Source organism: Mesoplodon densirostris, chromosome 7, assembly GCF_025265405.1.
Source record: "Mesoplodon densirostris isolate mMesDen1 chromosome 7, mMesDen1 primary haplotype, whole genome shotgun sequence".
Lineage (NCBI taxonomy): Eukaryota > Metazoa > Chordata > Mammalia > Artiodactyla > Ziphiidae > Mesoplodon > Mesoplodon densirostris.
Window position 1 is genome coordinate 25,790,259 of NC_082667.1, and position 26,425 is coordinate 25,816,683.

Sequence of the window (26,425 nt, forward strand, 5' to 3'; positions counted from 1 at the left end):
GGGTATAACAATTTTAAATGTCATCTATTAAAACGTCCTCTATTCTACATCAAAACTGATTACATCTTACCATATAAATGAGCTCTCTCGAGTTAAAATTAAGACTTGGTTTCAAAATATCATCTTGCATAGCCTAGGGCCCAGTTCTATGCCAAGAAACTGATGAAGAAAACTAGGCAATCACTCAATTCATTATTACTTGTCCTTTAATCAGCTGAAAGATTGGTGAATGGAGTTTTACACTTGACTCTTTTTATAGCTGCATTTCTTCTCTATGCTAAACACTCATGAAGTCTTTATAAGCCCAAATTTCAAAAAACCACCAGGCCATTTAGTTGCATTACATAATAGGATCATATTTCATCAAAGTTAAGCATGCATTCTCACTGGACAGATGCTTAGCTTTCCCCCAATGGCTCAACTTACTAAAAAATTAACAAATAACTTTGTTTTTTCAATGAAGTACAATAAAATTATTCCAATTCTCTATGTCTCGTTGTGATGTTACTTATCAAGCAATAATTTTTATCAGAATACTTGATTTTAGAATCCCTGGAAAAAGGCATTTTGTCCAGAAGGCTCCTAGGTCAAAAGGTCAAAACTAAAATACAACTCAAATATAACTTGCTTAAGGAACTGAAGTAAAAAGGAATCCAGTTATAAATAGTCTCTTCCTTTACTCCACAAGCGTTTCTAAAAAGGTTCAAAACTACTTTGTAAAGTAAATCGTACTTTAGGTGTGTTAGAAATGCTCACTGTTAAAAAATGAAGCACAGTTAAATCCTTTCATACAGTAAATCATCTATAGAAAAAATTCCATTTAAACTAGGAACTAGATGTGCTTAGAGGAAAACCCAAATGCCTTGAGTTTCTCAAAAAGTAAAACCTATAGTTTTAATAGTAATTAAGCCACAACATCAGTACTGCCAACTCAACTAGTTAACAAGTATGTGGCTCAGTCTATTAGTTATTGACATTTCCGCTATCTAGCAACCAAACACTGAGAAAAAAAGATATGAAATTCATTTCTTACTTTGTGTAGTATGTTAAATCTCCATCACTACAAGGGAATTTTTCAGTATTTACTAGCCTAGTCTATAATCTCTGCAATAATAATTACATTACTTTCTCCTCTATAATTGGGGGGGAGGGGGTAGGCAATATACAGTAATACAAACCTATACATGTGAATGACCTGTCATGGTTCAGGGCCTCACAGGGCTTATGAAACTAGATTTCTAATTTTTTCAGATGCATACTACAATCTAACAGCCTCCTCACAACTAAGGTACCTGCTAATCGGTGCTTGATTTTTATTATAAACATCTTACAAGACTCATTTTTCAGCCATTAAAATATAAATGTCTATATTAAGATGTCCACACTTAAAATATTACATCATTAATATTTATCTTCTGATTCCCATCCTAGAAGAAAACAGATTTCTTGGGAATTCTGAAAACAAAAACCATTCAAGCAACAACCAGATTGAGAGGATTATTTGCTGCATTATGATGTTTTTAAAAGGTACCTAAGTCTCAATTTCAAATACAGATTACAAAAACTAAATCAGATGGCAGACTCAGAAGACACTGGTCTTGGGCGTGCTTTTCCTATTACATATTTCAGTGCAGTTCCTTAACAATTAAAATGCTTTTGTTGCTTTGTTAATACTGATAAATCTATTATCTAACTCATTTATAATAAACCACACAAAAGACGAATTTTAAAACTCTAAAAATGTTTTAAAACTCCCCCCAAAATGTAAAATGAATCATTAAACACGCAATTAAAATAATTAAGGACTAAATATCACCAGTGTTCTTCAAGTTATTTCCCAGAGCCCAAATTTTAGCCAAGTAGTTACTATCTCAACATCTTAAGTAACACTATTAGGTGTCTGGCTAATTAAACATTTTAAAATGACTTCTTCAAAATTCAAGATGCTATAATAAATGTTTTACTAGAGGCAGACAAGCAGAACCTATTAAATGAAAGTTATTTTCTTAAGGTAAAATGCAAAAGTTTGCCTAATAGTCACAGATGTAATTACCCCATTTTTGTACTACTGATTCGTTTTCCTTTTCCACCTCCAACCTTACTGAAGGTTGAATTATCCACTCTGCCAAGACCCTTTCTACACACACACACACACACACACACACACACACACACACACACACACACACACACACACACACGTGTCCCTCTAAACTGAGCTGGCACAGTACTGCGCTGAAAGCATAAAACAAAAGGCCAACTTGAAGACAAACCTCACTGTGTGACCTAGACTGGCTGAACACTGAATCCAAAAAACTGTGGGTGTGGCTCGATTTTTCTTTTTGGTGGGGGGTTGAGGGAGGCCAGTTGGGGCGGCTGCCTGGTCTCTGCCCTCCCCCTCTGCTTTCGCTTTGTGCTCACAATGCAGCTCCTGTAAAGCTCTTCCCTCTCCCCGCAGCCGCCGCCATGTTAGACGCGCTCTCCATGTGCCCAGAGACCCAGCGAGCCCCTCCGTCTAACCCGGACCCACCCCCCCTCCCCCGAGTCCCGATCGGTAGTCTCCCTCCCATCCCTCTTTATAGTGTCCCAGAGGGACAAAAAGCCGCTGCAAAAAATCTTCCCGGGATCGAGTGGAGCGTGAGGCTCGCGGGGGCACCCAGACAATTGAAACAAAGAAGGCAACGTTAAGGCCGCCCGTCAGATGGGGGCGGGAGTAGCAAATCAAAGACCTCCTCTAGAGGGGCCGGTTGGAGAGGCCATCCTCCGTCCACTTTCCTCCCAACGGAGAAGAGGGGCCACGGCGCAGGCCTCAAGTACCTGGTAACGGAGCGGACAAGCCCCAAGGATACAGGATGCAGGCCGCCCCAACTCCACGAGGCAGTCGGGTGGACCCTGAACGCCCCCCACCCCGGGACCTCTTCATTTTCCCCCGCTGACCCCCTCGAAGAAATGGGGCCTCGGCCACGGAGAGAGGGGCATCCATCGCACAGTTACGCCCGGCGACGGCACAGGCCCTCACCCTCACACAGCCCAGTCCCAAAGGCCAAGGGCCCGGCCCCCAGCACGAGGAGAGTCATAAAGAGACCTGGGGGCCAGCGCCGCGTCCGGGTCAGGGTCAGGTGACAAGCACCTCCCCGCGGAGCCCGCTCTCTGCGCACGAAGCTCCGGTTTACTGGGGAGGCCGGGCTTGGGGGCTGGGGGCCGGGTGGAGGGGAAGCGTCCGAGACGGGGAGAGTGAAGGCTGCGGTAGTCAGGGTCGGAGCATCAAACCCCCCCTTCCCCGTCAACTCCTGGCACCTTTTTCTTCTCCAGATTCCGAAGTTTCTTGTCGATCACCCCGAGAATCTGCTTCATGGCCTCGGTCTGGACAGCGCCGGTACCGGTAGTGGGGTGTTGAGAAGCCGGCGCGGCGGCCCCGGCCCCCGCCTCACTCCCGGTGGAACCCGAAGGAGGTGGCGGTCCGGACGACTTGCTGCCGCTTCCGCTGTGGCTGGTGGCCGAGGGCATCTTGAGACCGTAAGGAGAGAGAAGAAAAAACGGGAGGAAGGACAAGAGCGGCGAGTCAGGCGGCGGACGGGGCGAGACGCGGGACAAAACGCGCAGCGGGCGGGAGCTTGCGCGAGCGGGTGGGGGCGGGGACGGGGCCGGGGCCGGGGCCGGGGCCGGCGCGCGCCGCCGGGGCAGGAAGGGGCCGCGGACGCGCGCGCGACCCGCCAGCGGGGCGCCCGGACGGGCCTCGCCCCGCCCCCCGCCCCTCCCCCGCGCGGGCTGCCGGCTCGGCCTACCCGCCCCGGGGCACCGAGGCTCGCGCCGGGGGCGGGGCCTCGCAGGGCCGGCCGCCAACGGCCAAAGCAACGGTCCCCACCGGGGAGGGCCGGAAGAAGGGAGGGAAGAGAGAGGTCGGGGCTGAGGGGCGGAGAAGGGTGAAGAAGGGCACTGGAAATGACCGGGGGGGGGGGGTTGGGGGGAGACTTGAGGAGCGAGCCCCTCGCGAAGATCCAGCCGATCCGGAGGTAAAGGACACTCCGGGCAGCGGCCCGCTTCCCCTTCAGCGCCTTGGTCCGGGGTGGCGCTCACCGTGCGCGCGCGGAGGCCGCTGGAGATCCCGAGTGGGCGGCTGAGGGGGCAAGGGTGGCGGTGCGTTCCGAGCAGTGTCGTGCGCTCCTTGGGCACAGGCCGCTGCGCCCGGTCCCCGCTGCACCGAGAGCCGCTGCTAGTGAGGCGGAGAGCCGGGAGCGGGAGGGACTTAGGCAGCCAGCCCTCTGGGGCGGAGGGGGCGGGAGAAGCCACGGGCGGGGGCCTTCGCGGCCGCTCAAGCTGCCCGGCGCGAACGCCTGCGGGGAAGGGCCCGCCCGGCCTCCCGCCCGGCCTGCCCAAGCCCCTGGCCTGGGGCGCGGCCGCCCGGTGCAGCTCGGCACGGCCCCCGGGAGGCTGCCAGAGCGGTGCCTGCAGTTTTGGGCGAAATCGAAGCTAGGGTCCTTCAGGCGAAGTCGCTTGACGTCCAAACGGGGACAATAGGTGTCAAGCCGCTGGATCTGGAGCTGGCGACTGCCCTGCGAAGAGCCCTTATTGGGTGGGGGTTGGAGGGGTCGGGGCGGGGGGGCAAAGGTTTCTGCAAGTGAGGGGTGCGTGGGGGTGGGTGGTGCAGTCGCACCTTCTAGATTTCCTTCTGTATGCAGAGCAAGCAAACTCCCGCACCCCGAAAGGTCTGAAGACAAGTTGCCACTTCCCCCACAAAACAATCCACCTGGTAACCTAGGAGGTCTCTGTAGAACGCATTTGAAATGAGCAAGATGGATTTTTTTTTTAAGTCTTAAAACTCTGGACTCATGTGAAAAATAATATTCAGCTCCCTTAACAGGCCTGAGTATTACGAATCAGACTTTTTTCCTTTTAGATTTACCTAAAACTTTTAAGAGAATGTTAAATGAAACCGAGACATCTTTTTTTTTTTCTCCAAGAGAAGTATTACAGCCTTGTAATAAGGCTGTGGACGGTGAACAAAAAAGAGGCCAAGTGCTGGAAGAAAATGTATTAAAAGGAATATAATCAGTGGAAAAGTCAGCAACATAATGTTGTATGACAACAGTAAATGGCCAATTTATAATTTAAATTTCCTGCAAAGGGGATAGAAAAGGATTCTACCAAACCGCTGTTCCCTGGGGAATAAAATGAGTAATACTGGTTAGCACAGTGTATCCTGAGGGAGCCTAGAGAAATAGCAGCAGCTTGCAGCCTCAAGATATCCCAGTTAACTGCAGTCTGTTATCTATTCATTCAAATATTCATAGAGTACCTAACTATGACTTAGGAACTCTGTAATGCTAGGGACTGAGAACAAAACAAAAATTTCTATATTCCTGGAGCTTACAGTGTAAGTGGGGAGAAAAGTAAATAGTGAAGAGGTAGAGAAAAAAAATAGGGTGGTCAGGAAGAGCCTTACTGAGTGACATTTGAGCTAACACTGGAGGAAGTGAGGAAGAAGGTCACGCACTTATCTTGGAGGAAGAATTTCCAGGTAGAGGGAAAACCAAGTGCCCAGGATCTGAGATGGGAGTGTGCTTGGTGGGTTCAAGGGACAGCAAGAAGGCCACAGTGGCTAGAGCAGAGTAGGAGATGATGTCAAAGACATAAAAGAGGGCCAGTCAGGTAAAACCTGATAGGCCATTGTAAGGACTTTGGGTTTTACTGAGTGAAATGGGGAGTCATTGCGTGCATAGTCTTAAGCAGAGGAGTAACGTGATCAACCTGTGTCTTAAACCCTCTTGCTGCTGTATAAAGAATTTACAGCAAGTGTGTATTAGAAGTGAGAGGGAGGGTGGAGCAAGCACAGAAGCTGGGAGCCCAATTAGGAGGCTGGTGAAATAATCCAGCCCAGGGATGGTGGTGGCCAAGGTCAGAGTGTTACAGTAAAGGTGGTGACAAGTGGTTGGATGCTTTATACGTTATGATAGTAGAACCAAAAGGATTTGCTAACCAGTTAGGTGTGAGTGAAGTCAAAGTGGGCCTGAGGTTATTCAAGACTTAAGCACATGAACTGTGCTTGGCACTAAGTTAAACACTATGCTAAGCCTAGGGCTAAAAAGGGAGATTAGAATCCTTCAGGTCCTAGCCGCAATTAGTGTACTCAGCCTGACCACTAATCACTATCAAAATGTCAGGCCTCGGGGCTTCCCCGGTGTCGCAGTGGTTAAGAATCCGCCTGCCAATGAAGGGGACACGGGTTCGATCCCCGGTCGGGGAAGATCACACATGCCGCAGAACAACTAGGTTCATGTGCTACAATTATTGAGCCTGCGCTCTAGAGCCCGCGAGCCACAACTACTGAGCCTATGTGCCACAACTACTGAGCCTACGTGCCACAACTACTGAAGCCCGCATGCGCCTAGTGCCCATGCTCCACAACAAGAGAAGCCACCGCAATGAGAAGCTCGCACATCCCAACCAAGGGTAGCCCCTGCTTGCCGCAACTACAAAAAGCCTGAGGACAGCGATGAAGACCCAATGTAGCCAAAATTAATTAATTAATTAAATTTTTAAAAATCTCAGGCCCCACCTCAAATCTACTGAGGTATATCTGCATTTTAACAAGCTCCTCAGCCAATTTGTATGCCTGGTGAAGTTTGGGGGGAAAAAATTACTGCTTTATTAGAACTTGATCACTGTCTTTAAGATCAGACATGAACTACACTACTAGACAAATTCTTCCCAAACCTATAGAGTCAAAAACTCTGAGGGTAAAACCCAGCAATCTGTGCCCTCTGGGTGATTCTCATGCCTGCTAAAATATGAGAACCAATGACTTGCCAACCTTTGGTGATTCAGGTTTGAGCTGAAGAGGCCTTGTGATTAGGTGTTAAGAAGGAAAGGCCTTTTCTGCCTTTCTTAAGCACATTATGAAATAGTTACTGAAACAAAGATTCTGGCCAGTTAAATTAGTCTTGAAGAAAAGAGAAAGTGCATTGTTGAGAGGGAGCAGGATAGATGACAACACAGATGATGAAGACTCATTTGGGGGTTCATCTCACAGCTGACAGTATATCAAGATAGGCTAGGTTATGCTGCAGTAACAATCCTGAAACCTCTGTGACTTAAAATAGGGATCTGCAAAATACAGTCCCTGGGCCAAGTGGCCCTCTGTCTGCTTTTGTAAATAGTTTGGGGATGGGGGAGATACAGCTACATCCATTCAGGTACATATTTTTTCATGGCCGATTTCATGCCACAGGACAGCAAAGTTGAGTAGCAGTGATAGAGACATTATGATGGGCAAAACCTAAACTACTATCTCACCCTTTACAGAAGAAGTTTGCCAATCCCTGGCTTAAAACAAATGATACACATCCATCATGTTTCAGCAGAGGGCTCTGCTCACAGCGCTCACTCAGATTCAGGCTGATGGAAAAACCATATCTCAAGTGTTGCTGATTACTATGCCACGAGAAAAAAGAACTGGAGGGTTTCTCAAGTAGTCAATTAAATACTGCAGACAGATAGACTTGTGTCTTGTGTGCTCGCACCTCATTAGCCAGGAAGAGTCACATGACCCCATCCAACCAAGAGATGCTATCCTGTCAGATGCCTGGAAGGGAACCAGGTGAACCAGAAATACTTGGTGGACATACATAGCTGTTGTGCTCTCACTTCCTACAACATGTTATCCCAATCCCACGTCCTTGGTTTTCTGACATTATTGTAGTTTATTCAGGTCAACAGGTCCAGGAAGACAACAAATTTAAGGCAAAGCAGTGTCTTTAACTTCTGTCCAGCCCTGTGCCATGGTCCCAGCAAACCAAATTTGTCTATTTCCCATCTGACAAAAAGGCGACTAAAGCTATGTTTATGTGAATTTTTAATACTTTCTCTTTTTGCCTTTTTTTCCCACTACAAAGCCATGTGGTACTTGGGGTCACTGTATCACTTGAAGAAATAGGAAAATTAAAGGGTTTTCCCAGCAAACCAGTGGGAGAGCAGAATATGTAAGTGGAAAACACTTTCTCCAAAAACCTTGGTATTAAAGTTATACCCAATATATTGATATTTGAATAACACAAATCTCCCAAGTTGACATTGACTTGTTTGGAGGTATTTATAAATTGTCACAACTTGAGGGGGAGGTGCTACTGACATCTAGTGGGTGGAGGCCAAGGATGCTTCTAAACATCCTGCAATACACAGGACAACACAGAATTATTAAGGCCAGAATGCCGATAATGCTGAGGTTGGGCAACTCTGTTTTATTTTATGAGACCAAAAATACAGTCATTTGTTCCAGTACTTCACAAGTAAAAATATTGAGATGACACTGGCAGAAAAAACAATCCTTAGAAAGTGTGACAGGACGTAACACTGAACTGGGAATAGATAATCATCTTGCATCCTAGCAACTGATGCACAGTCATGGTCTCTTTCAGGCAATATGTAGTATATATATTCATTTCATCCACTAATACGTACAGTCCACTTCAAACAATAATCGAAGAAAAAGAATTTCCTTCAAAGTGACAACTGCCTCACAAACTTTAGAAGGAATAAAACTTTATATATCTCAAAGTTACATACTAGGAGAATATAAGTATATTATAAAGGTACTTTATTCAGGACTGTTTCTACAATTAGGATATGTATTGTTCAAGAATAACTTTCACATCTAAAAGAACAACTCCCCCTGCATTAATGGTTTACCCTTCAGGTGTTAATAACATTTTTTTTTTAATCTTGAGAGTCTAAGAACTTGATTTAAAGATTTCCTAAGCACTAAGCCACTAAAAGACATGAAAAATGTTCCAGAAAGGTGTAGCTCCCGTGTTACTTTTTCCTTTTAATTGTATAGATTTTCCAGAGAGTGTCGACTTTGCAAAGGGGAGAGGTCTGCAAGCCCCACCCTAATTCTCCGGCTTTGTGCAGTGTTTCTCAAAGGAAGCAAGCCCACCACTTTCAGAATCACCTGGGGTGCTTGTGAGAATGAGGAAAACCAGACTCCACCCCAGATATTGCATCTACAAACCAGAATCTGAGACCTAGGAATATGTGTTTTAAAAATCAAATTCCTCTTTGCACATTCAAGTTTGTGAACAGAAGTGGGGTATTTATTTTCACAAAAATAAGTGCCATAAATGTTTAAACAAAAATAGCTCCTTTCATGATCTCCTCTTATCTTTCTTCCCAGGAAGTGCTGTGAGGATCTCTTACAAGGGTATTGTTGGCAATCGCCAGACACATTGAAAAGAGCCGCACACTTGAGTTGCTATTCAGAAAGGAGCAACCGGATTCCAAGATGGGAGAGAAAATGTTGAGGCTACAGGCTGGGGAAAGAATCCAGAGTGGTGAATGGACGGTTAGGGTTAAGGGAAAGGAAGGTGACTCAGCAAATCTGTAGCGCCTACTACTGTATATTATACTGAAAAGCTGCTGGCTAAGAAAAAGCACTATTTAGCGGTGTTAAAACGGGGGCTGTGCCTCAGAATCACCTGGAGGGCTTGTTAACGCCCTGCTCGCGGGGCCCCACCCCCAGAGTGTCAGACGCCTCGTGCAGATGCGGGACGGGACGATATTTTACATTTCCAGCAAGTCCTCAAGTGATGTTTATTCTGCTGGTCTGGAAACCACGTTTTGAGAAGCACAGGATTAGAGGGATTTATTTTTAACGATTGGAGCAAGGAAAAAAACTAAGGGGAGAAGAAACGTTGAAAAGTAATCAATGATGACAGTAGTATACTAGAATATCATGGTTTATGCTGCTATTTGTTGTTTTGTATTTTCCTCTTCAAGAGGCCAGAAGAGAAAAAATAGATAAGGATATTGCACCGGCTAGTCAAACTTCATTAAGAGGTTGTTCCAGAGGACAGTGAGGGAAGGAACCAGCCACCTTTCCTCTAGGCTCTTCTTATATAAACCAAATGCCCCTCGAAACCCTGTCCTACTGCAAGATCATATTCCTTGGCATTCTTCTGGTTAGAGCTGGTTACACTTCCCTTCATGAACGCTGAGCTAACATCCACCTAAAGAAGAAAGACACCAGTTCTTTAGGACACCAGGCTGGGTTGATGAGAGAAAAAGGAGAGGTGTTAATGTGACAAGAAATATGTTTGTGCAACATCTTCACAAGAAAAAAAAATACAAATCATAAACGTAGTTTTAAAAACTTTGGTTTTGGGCTTCCCTGGTGACGCAGTGATTAAAAAATCTGCCTGCCAATGCAGGGGACACGGGTTCGAGCCCTGGTCCAGGAAGATCCCACATGCTGTGGAGCAACTAAGCCCGTGGGCTACAACTACTGAGCCTGCGCTCTAGAGCCCACGAGCCGCAAGCACTGAAGCCCGCGTGCCTAGAGCCTGTGCTCCACAAGAAGAGAAGCCACCGCAATGAGAAGCCCGCGCAGTGCAACGAAGACCCAACGTAGTCAAAAATAAATAAATAAATTTATAAAAATAAAGTAAAAACTTTGGTTTTGGGGGACTTCCATGATGGTCCAGTGGTTAAGACTTCACTCTTCCACTGGAGGAGGTGCCTGTTCAATCCCTGGTCAGGGGAAATAAGATCCCACATGCCACATGGCTAAAAAAACCCAAAAAAATTACAGTTTTTTTTGAAATTGCAGGAGTAATACATGCTTGCTGCAAATAATTCAAATAAGAAGTATGCAAAAAAAGTAAAATTTGACACTTTAAAGTGTTGTATAACAGCTTTACTGAGATATAATTTACAGACCATAAAATTCACACTTTAAAAGTGTACGGTTCAGTGGTTTTTAGAGTAGTCACAGAGTAATGCAATCATCGCCATTATCTAATTTTAGTGTATTTTTATCACCCCAAAGATAACATGCACCCATCATCCATCACTCCCCATTTATCCCTTCTTCCAGCCCCTGGCTACTACTAATCTAATTTCTGTTTCTATGGATTTGCCTATTCTGGACGTTCTATACAGATGGAATGTGTCTCACTTTGTGTCTGTCTCACTTATTTCACTTAGCATAATATTTTCAAGATTCACCCATGTTGTAGCACTCCTTTTATGGCTGAATAATATTCCATTGTATGTATATATAACAGTTTATCCACTCATCAGCTGATGGACATGTGGCTTATTTCTACTTTTTGGTTATCATGAACAATGCTTCTGTGAACATTCATGTACAAGTTCTTAGGTGAACAAATTTTCAATTCTCTAGGTATATACCTAGAGTAGAATTTCTGGGTCTTTTGGTAACTCTACCTTATTTTTTTTAAATTTTATCTTTGGCTGCACTGGACCTTTGTTGCTGTGCTTGAGCTTTTCTCTAGTTGTGTCAAGTCGGGGCTACTCTTCGTTGTGGTGCATGGGCTTCTCATTGCGGTGGCTTCTCTTGTTGCGGAGCACGGGCTCCAGTCACGTGGGCTTCAGTAGTTGTGGCATGCGGGTTCGGTAGTTGTGGCATGCGGGCTCTAGAGCACAGGCTCAGTAGTTGTGGCACACAGGCCTAGTTGCTTCACGGCATGTGGGATCTTCCCGGACCAGGGCTCGAACCTGTGTCCCCTGCGCTGGCAGGCAGATTCTTAACCACTGCGCCGCCAGGGAAGCCCCAGTAACTCAACCTTTAACTTTTTGAGCAACTGCCAAACTGATTTCCAAAGCAGCTACACTATTTTATGTTCCTACCAGCAATATATGAAATTTTCATTTTCTCCACATCCTCACCAACACTTGTTTTTATCCATCTTTTTGATTATAGCCATCCTAGTAAATGTGTCTCAGTGAGAAATGGTATCTCATTGTGGGCTTGATTTGTATCACTGGGTATCTTTAAATAAGGATTAGCTTCTTCCCTGCTTTGGATGGCTTAGATTTTGTCAGAAAGCAGGAGGTATACAATTGTATTTCAAGCTCTCTTTTAACTCTGTGGTTAGAATTGTCACAGCTCTGGTGTATACATTCCTGGTCAATGCTATGAAGTATCTAGCTAGTGAGTCCTTGAGAAAATACCAGAAGAATAATACTGGCAGTAGGTGGACACTCAAACATGCCTGATGATTAGGACTTAAACTTAGGCAATGTAGATGGTCACTTACCTAAAAAGCTTGATTTTGGCATTAGGAAGACTTCTTAGCCCCTTATTACTTCTCCAGCAGTGTGTTCACTGAAAAAACATTTCCTTAGCACCCTGTGTGTGCCAGGTACTGTCCATGTTGACACACGATGCTGAATGAGACATAGTCTCCTGGCCTCAAGGAAAGCAGTATTGAGAAGGGTAGACAGAAATAAAATTCGGTGTAATATACCTCAGGGAGGTACTACTACACTGTCACCAAAGTAGCTAAAATTTGGAAACCGAAATGGATGAGTAATGGTGAGAATATAGAGCAACTGGAACTCTCATACACTATTAATGGGAGTATAAAGTGACCCAACCGCTTTAGAACAGTATTTGGCAGTGTCTCGTAATGCTGAATATTCACATACCCTATAATGGAGAAATTTCACTTTGGAACATATAATATCTCATAGAAATGCATATACATGGTAACTGAAAGACATAGCCAAGAATGTTCAAAATAACTTTGTTCTTAGTAACTAAAAATGGAAACAATTCAAATGTCTATCAGTAGTGAAAAAGGATACATAAGTGGTGTATTCATACAAAGGAATACTATACAGCCCTACAAATCAACAAACCACCATTACTAGAAACAACATGGACGAGTCTAACACCCAGAATGTTGAATCAAAGAAGCTAGATACAAGACTATGAGACTTTTTTAAATGGGCAAACTAATTAATGATAAAAGAAATCAGAACAGTGGTTACGTTTGGGGTTATGTAAGGACTGGGATGAAGCACAAGAGAGGGTTTTGGGGTCCTGGCAATGTTCTATTTCTTGATCATAGGGGTAGTTACACAGGTATAATTCACTTTGTAAAAATCATTGAGCTGCTGCACGTTTATGGTTTGCTCGCTTCTGCAGGTATGTTATACTTCAATAAAAATGTCTCCTTAAAATATTTCAGATTTTTATGAGCAAAAATATGGGCAAACCAGAAGCCTATATAAGAAAAAGACGTGGCTCATAAATGGGATTGGTTAACTCTTTATGGGAGGGAACCAGGGAAGACTCTCTGGAGATGTTGCCGGAGCTGGATTTTGAAAGATAAATTTGACAAGCAGACAAAAGTGGGTAAAGGAAAGAGGAAAGGCATTGCAAAGGGAGCAACATGCTCAAAAGCACATGGAGGCATATAATCATATGGCGTATTTTAGGAATCATAAGCAGTTCTATATTGTTGGAGTGTTAATTGGGGAGGGATGGCAGAGAGGGAGATGCAGACGATAAAGACTGGCCACATAAGCAGTAGCCAGGTCAAGAAAAATCCCTTTTATCCCAGATAAACAACTTTAGCTCAAACTGTAGATCTCAGCTTTTCTATGGAAATATATTCCCCTGAAGTTCTGAATAAAATGGACCATCTCATTGGAAAAATGCACATATAAAATCTGCATATAATCCACAATTCCTCTGATGCCTGTCAATTTGGACTCCTGCTTCATGCATCTCAGAACAGAGGCAGGATCAGATTTATATTTTAGAAAGCTCAGTGAATGCAGCATGGAGGTTGGATTGGAAGTTGAGCCAGGGTGACCTGTAGGAACTATTAGAACAGCAAGAGAACAGATAGAGCTTGAACTAAAACAGTGCCAGAGCTGAATTCTAAGGATATTCATAGGTAGGGTCATCAAGGATTGGTGGCTGATTAGATATGAGGGTTGAGGGAGTGGTAGCTTCTGGGATTCTCCTGTGTTTCCAGCTTGAGTTAGTCATTAGACAGCCTACCAAAGACAGGAGCTAGAGGGTGTCAGGAAGATTTTGGTTAAAAATGAATTTTTTGGTGATCATTTTGAAAGGTATAGAAATATTGAATCACTATGTCGTGTACAGGAATTAATATGGTGTTGTAGCTCACTTATACTTCAAAAACAAACTTGTAGAAAGAGTCATCAAATTTATGGTTACCAGAGGCAGAGGGTTGGGGGGGGTGGCGGAATTAGATGAAGGCGGTCAAAAGGTATAAACTTCCAGTTATAAGTACTAGGGATGTAAGGTACAACATGATAAACATAACACTGCTGTATGTTACACATGAAAGTTAAGAGAGTAAATCCTGAGTCCTCATCACAAGGAAAAAAAATTTTTTTTCTATTTCTTAATTTTGTATCTACATGAGATGATATTCACTAAAATTATTGTGGTAATCATTTCATGATGTACGTAAGCCAAATCATTAAGCTGTACACTTTAAACTTATACAGTGCTGTACGTCAATTATATCTCAATAAAACTGGAAGGGAAAAAATGAACTTCTTTCTCAGAAAGAAGTAGACCATTAACTAACTCCTTAGGCTTCAAGTGCATCTTGATTAGTGTTGGGCCCCATGCTGCTGGCCTCTGGTGACACCCCTTGCATTTAAGCCTTAAATGCTGCAGGAACAAACCTGGACAGAAACAAATCAATTTGCATACGCTAATTCACAAAGACATTAAGGCTTTGCCTTGGGAAATGTAAGCAGATTCTGACACCCAGCACTCCTTATCCATGTGAGTGAACTAAATGTGCTGTGTAAGAGAAGAGCTTGAACATTTGTGTCACAGGTTCACCATGGCATTGAGCCATCATAGATGAATATAACCCTTGGAAAGAAAGATTTTCCCCCCTACTTCCAGAACTCAAATACGGTGGAGCCTAGGTCATCGAAACACTTTCTCTCCCTGAATAAGGATTACCCAGGGCTATTTGGTGGACATTTGTGCCTGGTCACTGCAGATCATACAGCAATGGTTAAGGACTACCCAAGGACAGAGGACCAGTGAAGTCTGATGTTTTACTGACAGTCACAGCAGTCAAAAAGAATATGAGCAGGTTTTCCAGTTCCATTTATTAAGACAATCTGAACCTTTGGAATGTGAAGTTATCACACAAGGGAGACAAGTTGAAGGCTCCAAGTCACCTGATTTGAACATTTAAGAGGAATGTGACCTGATTTTGAACCCCAGGGGAGTGAAACAAGATATATTGGTTTAATCAGATTTGCATTTTTAAAAGATCACTCTGGCTGTTTTATAGGAAATGGATTGGAGGGAGGCAAATATGGATGCAGGAATACAAGAGGACATTTTAATCAGTGAGGCGACAGGTGATCGTGGCTTGAACCAGAGACTGGCAGAGGAATATGGAGGGAATGGATTTAATATATATTCCATGCATGTCAGAGGCAGGATAAGTAGAATGTGGTAATTGATTCAATATGAGGGGGTGGCACACGGGCTTAGTTGCTCCACGGCATGTGGGATCTTCCCAGACCAGGGATTGAACCTGTTTCCCCTGCATTGGCAGGCGGATTCTCAACCACTCTACCACCAGGGAAGTCCCCAAGATGTTTGGCTTTGGGATAGATGGACTGATGGCTGGAGGTGGAAGTGGGAATAATTATTTACTTTTAACATGTTGGCAGAGATGAGCCTGCATGAATGCCATTCATAGATAGAAGGAAAGGCTACAGTTAGAAGGAGGGATACATATTTAGTATGGATAGACTGGAAGGAAATAATTTTATAGATATGGTAGCCCAAAATTGAAGGAATTCTTGCATGATGGATTCTTTTTTTTTTTTTTTTCCCATGAAGCAGAAAGTGAGGATTATTTACTGAGAATGAGGGGAGATGTAAGGGATCAGAAGTTTAATAAACGTAGGTAGATGAGTGGCAGGGGGGCGGGCGGGGGGCTGTAGGAATTTGCATTAGAAGTTTCCAGGGGATATGGATGATGCTGGTTCAGGGACTGCACTTTCAGAGAAAAGTACAGAGAAAGCATATGGTTATCTCCCCAGTTGAACACCTTCATCTCCCAGTTGGACCACAGTGGCATTTCCATCACTATGACCCAGCTCCAGCTGTGCCTCCCCCACAGTATATTTTCTACATAGTATTTTTTTTCAAAGGAAAGTCAAACTATTTCAATCAGCTGCTCAAAACTCTTCAATGGCTTCTTTGGACAAACCAAGTCCCAAGTCCTCATCTGGGTCTATAATGCCTTCATGATGTGGCCTCTGGATATCTTTCCAGCCTCATCTTCTACCATTCTCTGCATTCCAGGCATGCTGTCAGCTTGCTCTCCCACTCCAAGGTCTTTGCATCTGCTCTTCTTGGGAATGTCCTCCCATGCCATGGTTCTTACCTCATTTCAGGTCTCTGCTCAGAAGCCACCTCTTTGGTGATTCTTTTCCAGACTATTGCATCGAAAATAGCACTGCCCTCCCACCCTTCTTACTTTCTGTCCCCTTTCCCAGCACTTATTTTTCCTCAAAGCACTTATCGTGAGCTAACACGTATTAAATCTCTATATGTCTATTTTCTGCCACCACGGGCACCCCCTCCCGCCCCTGCAGGATATAAACTCCACAAGGTCAGGGCCGTGATCTGTCTTGTTCATTTTGTATCTTCAGCACCTATAAAGACACCCGTCACAATGTTGATGCTTATTCAATACGTAATTTATTGATGGTTGATGTCAGCCAGGTTGGGTTTGGCCAGAGTAGTGACAAAAGATCAGAAGGACAAAGTAAATGAAGATATTTGCAAAAGACTGATTGAAATGATTGACCATCCAATCAAAGTTGGGTAAGAAACCAAGGAGATGACAATGTAAAGAGAGTTAAGGGGGAACTTTTGGGCCTAGCTATCCCAAAGAGGTTGGAGAATGATCATAATGGAAACAGTTGACCAAGCAAACTGTAATGCAAGAATCTGTGGTTGGGGAATGGGAGGCTTATATTTGTGATATGGGAGGAAAAGCAATTTCAAAGGGCAAAGTAGAGGACAAAGGAGAAGGTCGGTGGAGATAAGATGGTCAAGAAATTGAGAGGCTTGGGTGTTAGCCATCACTCTGGACTTTGAAGTGACCCAGGATGAGCCTGGTACAAAAGACTTGAATGATGAGGAGGGGGAATGGTGGTATAACCACAGGGCACGAGCCTCAAAGGAAGAGGATTTTTTACAAGAGGGTGGGGTAGAAGTAATGGTCTAGAAATAGTGATGGAGAGAAGGAGGATGAGGGCCTCTCCCGCAGTAAATAGATGTGAGTACAGATCCACCATCCCAGAGGGCTGCTGGAGAAGGGAGTGGGTTTCAATTAATGCAAGGAGATATAGAGAACATTCCTGGAAGGTGTAGTAGATACAGGGAAATTTGCTGATCACAGAGCAAGTGCTCCAGAGGGCACACTGGAGAGCTGGGGTGGGCAGGTGTGTATCAGAACAGTGGGGAACCAAAACAGGAAGAGGAAATAGGGAGGATTATGGGGGTGATGGTATAGTGCAGTCATTCTCAGACTTTCCAGTGCATAAGAATCATGGGGAGGGCTTGTTAAAATACAGATTGCTAGGCCCCACTCCCAGAGTTTCTGATTGAGTAGATTCTGGGGTGGGCCTGAGAATTTGCACGACCAGTTCCCAAGTGACGTGGATGCTCTGGTCCAAGGACCACACTTTCAGACTATGGATATAATGGAAGACCAGTGATTAACGTGGCAATGAAAACAGGGATGAGAGTGCAGAGTAGATTAGTCCCAACCGTTCCCTGGAGGATGTCAGTTTCTGAGCTAATGGACAGAGGGCTTGGTGCCATTCACTCTAGACAGTATCGTTTTGACACCAGTGGCCTTAGCACATTGAGCATGGGGGCGGTGAATCTCTATTATGAAATCTTTAGTATGGAGCATCCCCCTCAGGAGCTTAGCACAGAGCAGTGCTACCTAACAAATTGAAGGAGATTTATACTAAATCCATTAGAATTAGAGGCTGGCCTAAAACTGCATCCCAGTGGAACTGTTGGGGCTGGTATTGTGAAGTCTCAGCCGTGATCTAATCAGGTGTCTGGCTCCACTGAGAAACAGTGATCATGCCTGAAGCACCCAAGTACTGCCAGCAACCAAGGACTGCTGATAACTCTTAGGTCTCAGACTTCACAAGCTGGATTATGTAAATGGAGTCACGGTTACACCAATAACCCTAATCTTGATGCTCCCAGACCTTACCTAATTGACTAGCAGGGATTCAAATAGTTTCTAAGACTTTTACTGAAAATATCTGGGGGGGATTGGAGAACTGAAATTTGGGATATTCATATAAGAGTAACCTCATTGACACCTGGCTTAAGTTCTGGCAACATTTCTGAACCTAAACTCCAGAATCTCAAAGCTCCAAACCCTGATTTAGTTGATATGAAGATGGTATGGTATCTCTCAGATTTCCCTCCCTCCTAACATTTGTGAAGTTCCCAGGGAAAATTACACATGTCCATGAATCACTCCTGGCCATCATTTACTCCTAGCCTGCTGGTAGAGGGAGAAGTCATGTGAGTTCTTTCAAGCAGAAACACTAGAATGTGAGTCAAAATAATGCTGGAAGTTTAGTCTGAACACAATGCAGGAAGTATAGTAGAGAAAGGAGTGGCATTTTGAGTCAGAGCCCAACTGACTCTCTGGAGATTGCAGATAGAATTCCCACCCCCACCCCCCAGGCACCAGTGTCCTAGAGGGGTACAAAGAACTCTATACGGTCTTTAGAGGCTGATGACCCAAAGTTACACTAACTTAGCCTGTTAGTCCCCATGAAAAGAGAAAAACTAACCCCACTTCTGTAACTTCTCAAGATGAGACTGGATTTTTTTTTGTTTTCCTTATTTTCCTTATTTTTTTGGCTGCACCTCGCGGCTGTGGGATCCTAGTTCCCTAACCAGGGATCAAACCTGAGCCCCCTGCAGTGGAAGCACAGAGTCTTAATCACTGGACCACCAGGGAAGTCCCGAGACTGGATTCATATTGGGCCCTTCCCTTTAACTGACTGTGGGAAAGAAGAGAGCCACTCCTAAGTACCTTTGTGTACTCTGGCTCTGGGCGAGGGCAGGGCAAACACTTACAGAGCCAGGGACCTACCAGGAAGTGAAATATCTGTCTGGTAAGTCTTTAAAAGTTCTGAACTGCTATGCCATGTACCCTCTGGGCAAGCTAAAGTTAACTGGAAATGAGGTCAAGTAAGCACAACTTGGCAACAGAATTTGAATTTGCTCCCAGAGGTTCTCCACTGTGGAGTTTAGGGAATTGGAAATCCATTCATTCAAATTAATATTTATGAGTACACATCAGAATAACCAGGGGTACTTTTTTCCCCAAAATACACACGTCTTTATGAGTTTGCTTTGCATAATCCTCTAGAGGCTACTTCTTGCTTTTTATACACTATACCTGAAATTTAGGTAACATAAAAAAGATGAGTGATGGTACCTGTATAGGATTACATGTCAAATTGGATTGTTTTTCCCAAGTCCCAGGTAAACTTCTCTAATCAAACGTTCTTAATAACTTTATTTTTGTGTGTTTTATAAATTCATTTCTTTAATTTGTTTTTATTTTTGGCTGCTTTGGGTCTTTGTTGCTGCACACGGGCTTTCTCTGGTTGTGGCAATCAGGCTTTCTCTAGTTGCGGCGAGCGAGGGCTATTCTTTGTTGCGGTGCGCGTGCTTCTCATTGCGGTGGCTTCTCTTGTTGTGGAGCACAGGCTCTAGGCACGCGGGCTTCAGTAGTTGTGGTACGAGGGCTCAGTAGTTGTGGTACGAGGGTTCAGTAGTTGTGGCTCACAGACTCTAGAGCACAGGCTCAGTAGTTGTGGCTTAGGTGCTCCGCAGCATGTGGGATCTTCCCGGACCAGGGATTGAACCCGTGTCCCCGGCATTGACAGGTGGATTCTTAACCAGCGTGCCACCAGGGAAGTCCACATTTTTTTAGAAATCATTAATGAAACAATTACTAATTTTAAGGAAATAATTAAAAAATAAGTCCTAAGTAAAGTCAAGTACTTCCACAGACTTAAAAAAAAATCTAGTTTGAAGTATCGCTAGTCTAATTCTGATTGAAAGGCCTAAGTAGAAATAATCATGGCTACCGTTTCCTGGCCACTTACTATGTGCCAAGCACTTCATATGTGTTCTCACTTAATCTGCACAATAATCCAGTGAGGTGGGTGTGCTTCTACCAATACGAGAGAATGGAGAATCAGAGAGTTTAAATGATTTAGCTAAGATCTAGAGCTATAATTTAGGTCAGAGTAACTGAGGCTTTGTCTGATGTTGGGCCTAAAATTTAGAGGGCAAGAAAACAGTTCTTTAAAAAGACTGTCTATTTTAAAGTACCTCTTTCTTTAGGAAACATTCTCTGCCTTTATCTCTGTACTTCTGGATTTGGTGGCAAGCTCTCCTGTAGGCTGGGACATTACCCTTTGGCAACCTACCAAGATTTGTCTACGTGAGAACCCTCACTCCCATTCCACTTCCGCTTTAAGGGTGAATGTCTTGACCTTTGCCGTGGTGCTAGATTTGAATCCCAACTTCATGTTGGTCTTCAAGACCAGGCAACCAGTCTTTTTCATCCTTCTCCTTCTCTTCTTCCTCTTTTCTCCTCCCCTCTTCCTTTTCAAAATCAATCTTCTGCTACTTCTCTAGAAAAAAAAAATGTCATCTGATTCAAAAACTCTACTCAGAGCCAAAAACCTTCAAGACTTGGGGCATTAGCATAGCTTGGCTTCCGAAGCTTTGGAGCTGAAAGTCAGACTGACCTGCTTGAGCCTGAAGTTTTCTACATTTGCTCCTGGATACTGTCTGCTCACGCAGTTGAAACTGAAGCCGAATAGGATCCTGTGGGGCTCCTGGTCCCAGAGGCAATTCTATCCCCCGTTTCTTGTTTGTAGGGAACAGACCCCAGCCTCCATGACCTTCCCTGTGTTCTAAAGGGCAGATTCGAGCAGTTGCTAGTCAGGGAAGGGAGGGGATGTGGAGACAAGGGAGGAGCAGCCAAGAAACCACCTGAGGCCAGATTAAAGGAACCAGAGAAGCTCATCAAGTTTAGGAGACCACCTGGGACAAGATTAAAGGCGTGCAGGCCCTGCACACACCCTCATCTTATCAGCAACCCCACCCTTGAACTGTTACTATAAAACTTCTCATCAAATACTCCTGGGTTGGGACACATAGTTTTTGAGGGGTACGAGCCTGCTGTGTCCTGCTTTGCCTGGCAAAGCAATAAGCTATTCTTTTCTACTTCACCCCAAACTCTGTTTCTGAGATTTGGATTCAGCACCCATGCACAGAGGCCGAGATTTCAGCATCAAAACCCGTGCTGTGTGTAGAGAAGTTTCTGCTCAATATTGTCGCCACGGGGTTAGGTCTCACTGCTCTCTGAAACCTTGGCAGGTCAGAGTCAGGGCTGGGGCTGCTGGTCTACCCCCAAGGTGCTCTAAGCCAAGATCACTCCGAAATTCCCTGTGCCACAGCAACTCAGCGTCATCCACACCATTGTTCTCTTAAAGTCTGCCTTTCTAGGAGGTTGAATCAGGGCCTTTTCACAGACTCAGGACTTTCATTTTCCTTTGCATGACGCAGAAGTGAGCCCACTGATCCAGGGTCTTTCTTTCCTCATGGGGAGTTTTATCACAGTGACTTTGTGTGTGTGTGTGTGTGTGTGTGTGTGTGTGTGTGTGTGTTTCCTATCACAAGAACCCAAGGATCACCTAAATCCACCCTGGTAGATTTGAGTGACTTCCAATTTCAGGGGCAAAGGTTTGAGGACTTGACCTTTTCCAGAAGATTGCAAGTTCAGGAAGGTATATTGAGATTAGGTAAGCCCAGTGGTGCTGCCGAATTGTCAACAACCAGCTCTCTGGTGGGAAAGTGTGTACCTGCGTGTGCATACATGTGTGTATATTATATACATACATATATATTTTTTATTGCTATAAAAGACTAGAAGACAACATACAAATAAGATATATAATACTTATTTTAAATCCTATGTAACAATTGTCACAAAATGCTTTGGTTGATTTTTACCTAAATCTTACATCCATAGCCAACCAATGGTTGCAACTGACAAACAAGTATAGTTCCAACATAAATGTTGGTAAATATTTTCCTTCACATTAACTGGTAAGATGAAAATCAAACAACGAAGATGTGTATCAGTACTTCACTTATTTATCAATAACATGATTGACTTCTTTACCAAATGAGATAATGGTTTTAAAACACTGGAAGAATATTTCTTCAATCTTTTTGTGCTATTTACAGTGTAATGGTTACAGACACCACAAACTTTTAAGTTTAAACTGTATTACTAATATTAGTTCCATCATTATCTTAAGTCTAGATAATTGACAAAATAATAAATCAAACCCCGATTTACAGTGTTTGTTAATTTCTGTGGTGTATATACTCCCAACATGGCCAATTGTAATCTAACAATGAGATGCAGAGTTCTACTGAATGCAGAGTTGGAAAGGGATGCACCATAAAATACCATTATAAATTATTTCTACCACTACAAGTACAATAGATGTAAATAACCTCAAGAAAATAGATAATATTAAAATGTGTAAAATAATTAGAAATTAATGCATTTTGAGTATTTATTACTTGTTTTAAATATAATTTATTTAACGGTAAGTTTATATAATTTAATTTTTAATAATGATTGTTTAACTACTGGTTTGCACATTTCCTACAAATTTAACAATCAGCGCTAATGAGTGGGTACAAGCTGGCTTCTCCAACAGACTAGTCAAACCAATAACAACAAGTTAAATTTAGTATTATGGCTTTTAGTCATTAGAATCACATGTACATTTCCTATTTAGAGCATCTTTGATGACCATTGGTGCTATCTTATGAAGTATTTCCAGCTCTTCACCTTATGAGCAGAAAAATATGGTGAAGATTGTACTTTCTTGCCTCCTTGGAGTTAGGGGTGGCCAAGTGACTTGTTTATCTAAGCAAATGTGAGCAGAAATAACATGTGTCACTTTGCCGTGAGTGTTAGAAGTAGTACATGATTTGCCACTTCCTCTCTTTCTTTCTGCCACCAGCAACACTCCATTTAGTGCCTTCTCCATCAGCCTGTGTCCCAGAGTGAGTAGGGCCTGGACCAGACCCTCAGTTAACACAAAGTGAACATGTAGTATGAGTGAGAAATAAAATTGTTGTTTTAAGCCACTAAGATTTTTGGAATTGTTTGTTACTGTGGAATAACCTACAGGATATCCTGACTGATACAGTGCCTAATATTTGAGAGAATCTGGCATATCAGATAAACAGACAGCTTATTTTATCTGAAATATATCATTTATTTTAGACTTGTAATTTTAACCTGAAGGATATGATAATTACTAACAGAATTAGACTCTCTGCAAGAGAAACTGATTTACTACATTAATGCATTTGATTTATTACATTTGTAAGAAATGCTTAAGTGCTTAAAAAGATTTTGCAAATAAGGTTGTCTTTCCTATAAATTATTTGAAGTGCTTGGGAGGTATTATGCAAATTCTGTTTAAAATCTTTAAATGTATTTATTACATTTGTAAATTTGAGACTAGTTGTTTGGGAGAATTTAACCTGTTAAACTTTAAGTAATTGAATGTCAAAAAACATTACTAGATTTGTAATTAAATCAACACTTATAAGGTAAACTTAAAAAACCTAAAAAAACATGTTTTAAATATACATTTTTTTTTAAATTGTATTTATTCTTTTTGGCTGTGTTGGGTCTTCGTTACTGCACACGGGCTTTCTCTAGTTGCGGCAAACAGGGGCTACTCTTTGTTGTGGTGTGAGGGCTTCTCATTGCAGTGGCTTCTCTTGTTGCAGAGCACAGGCTCTAGGCGCACAGGCTTCTGGAGTTGCAGCACGCGGGCTCAGTAGTTGCAGTGCACAGGCTCTAAGGCACGTGGGCTTCAGTAGTTGTGGCGCGCGGGCTCAGTAGTTGTGGCGTGCAGGCTCTAGAGTGCAGGCTCAGTAGTAAATATACAATTTTAATAAACTGAATATTAACTTAAAGCCCAAGTAACTGTGAACTGTCCTTTTCAAGCAAAACTACCCTCCTTGATCATTAAAAAAACTCACGCTTGGGGCTTCCCTGGTGGCGCAGTGGTTGGGAATCCACCTGCTGATGCAGGGGACATGGGTTCATGCCCTGGTCCAGGAGGATCCCATGTGCCGTGGAGTGACTGGGCCCGTGAGCCATGGCCGCTGAGCCTGTGCGTCCGGAGCCTGTGCTCCGCAGAGGGAGAGGCCACAACAGTAAGAGGCCTGTGTACCGCAAAACAAAAACAAAAATAAAAACAAAAACAAAAAAAACCTCACACTTAATGTGAGTTAATGACCATTCTTCACACTTCAGGATTTATTAGAAAGAATATTCAACTAAAACTTGAGACAGGAATTCTATTTCTGGCCTAGCCAACAAATAATTAGTGTCCTCGAAGAGGCTTTTTTCTATATATCTGTCTATCCATCTATCTATCAATCTATTTATTTTTTACTTCAAGACACATTTTTTTCCATTTCATTTTTTTCTTCCAGCCTTATTGAGATATAATCAACGTACAGCACTGTATAGGTTTAAGGTGTCCAGCATAATGATTTGACATAGCTGGTAAGTTCTACTGGTGCAGCACCACGGCACCTCCTGTGCCAGCCAGGGAGCCATGGCCATGCCCCCTCCAGCAGTCTGGATCTCAACTTTAGTGGCCCTGGTGGCTCTGCCTTCAGTGTTCTAACTCAATCCTAGGGGTGAAGGCTATTAGATATTACACAATAGACCTGCTGTTATATATTATATCTGCTCTCTCTATATTCTTTAGAGTTCCCTTTAATTCTTACTATCCAATCCTCATCACGCCAAACCCTTGTTATAGTTAATAATTCTTTATATTAAACTTTCCCTGCTACAATTACCTATGGTTTATCTCCCCTGATTACACCCAGACTGATATACCTTGGTACAAATCATAACTTATACCCTGCTATCTTACCTCTCAACCAATTCAAAAAGTATAAACACATATATTGTATTTTTTACAATTAATTTTTATTGGAGTATGGTTGCTTTACAATGTTGTGTTAGCCTCCACTGCACAGCAAAATTAATCAGCCATACACATACAGATATCCCCTCCCTTTTGGACTTCCCTCCCATTTAGGTTACCATAGTGCATTAGGTAGAGTACCCTGTGCTATACAGTATGTTCCCATCAGTTGTCTATTTTATATATAGTATCAATAATGTATATGTATCAATCCCAGTCTCCCAATTCCTCCCAACCCACCCTTTTCCCCCTTGATATCCATACATTTGTTCTCCAGGTCTGTGTCTCTGTTTCTGCTTTGCAAATAAGATCATCTCTACCATTTTTCTAGATTCCACATATATGAGTTATTATATGATATTTGCTCTTCTCTTTCTAACATACTTCACTCTGTATGACACTCTCTAGGTCCACCCACATCTCTACAAATGACCCAATTTCATTCCTTTTTATGGCTGAGTAATATTCCATTGTATATATGTGCCACATCTTCTTTATCCAATCATCTGTTGATGGACATTTAGGTTGCTTCCATGTCCTGGCTATAGTAAACAGTCCCGCTATGAACATTGGGGTGCATGTGTTTTTTTGAATTATGGTTTTCTCTGGGTATATGCCCAGTAGTGGGATTGTTGGGTCATATGGTAGTTCTATTTTTAGTTTTTTAAGGAACCTCCATATTGTTTTCCATAGTGGCCGTATCAATTTACATTCCCACCAACAGTGTATGAGGGTTCCCTTTTCTCCACGCCCTCTTCAGCATTTATTGTTTGTAGATTTTTTTGACGATGGCCATTCTGGTGTGAGGTGCACTTTAATACCTGTTTGACATCTAAATTGTCCTGGAGTTTTACTTCCTCCATACTACCCCTCCCCCACCAAATCCTTCTTGATATAACCTATACTCTAGTCTCACAAATTATGATGCTGATCTATAGACAGTGTTCTTCCACACCCTTGCAGACCCCAATTCCTCTCTGCCTAGAATCTTTCTTTCCTGTAATGTCCTTGAAGAATTCCTACTTTTTCTTTAAGACCCAGCTGTAATATTATCTTTTTGAAGCTTCTTTGGTAGAGTTATTCAAATACCTCTATTGTAGCACTTAGCACGTAGTATTTTATTTTCTCCAATATTTATTTTCTTCAATAGACTATAAACTTGAAGACAAAGGCTGAGTCTTGTTAATCTTTATAACCCCAGCTCCCAGGACAGTGCCCAGCTCAGAGTAGGACATCAGTACATGTTTGTCGAATGAATCAGTATGTCAGCATATGATGCAAGAGATGGGAAATTTCAAAGCACTATCATCTACGATAATGGGCTCTGATACAGCTCAGCAATTCCTTTTTGATCAAATTATGAAAGTTATGGCTACTCAGAGAATCAATTCTGCTTTTGCAATTATCAGGACCTCCAGAGTCTGACTTCCTCTAATTAGCTGGAAACCAGAGCATGGTCTCAAGCTTTTATCCCTGCACCAAT

At 43.1% G+C, this 26,425-nt stretch overlaps 2 protein-coding genes across 2 annotated transcripts in view; one reads left to right on the forward strand and one right to left on the reverse strand.

The window, feature by feature from the left end:
* Positions 1-4,263, reverse strand: part of CAPRIN1 (cell cycle associated protein 1) — a 35,133-nt gene extending 30,870 nt beyond the window's left edge. The window contains exons 1-2 of the mRNA XM_060102728.1: positions 4,078-4,263; positions 3,298-3,507 (exon numbers count right to left, since the gene is read on the reverse strand). Of these exons, the coding sequence (XP_059958711.1) occupies positions 3,298-3,507 (210 nt within the window). The 5' untranslated portion in view covers positions 4,078-4,263. The remainder of the gene's footprint in view (positions 1-3,297; positions 3,508-4,077) is intronic.
* The window catches only part of CD59 (CD59 molecule (CD59 blood group)), a 519,147-nt gene that overhangs the window by 212,975 nt on the left and 279,747 nt on the right, over positions 1-26,425 (forward strand). The gene's annotated exons all lie outside the window — the stretch shown is intronic.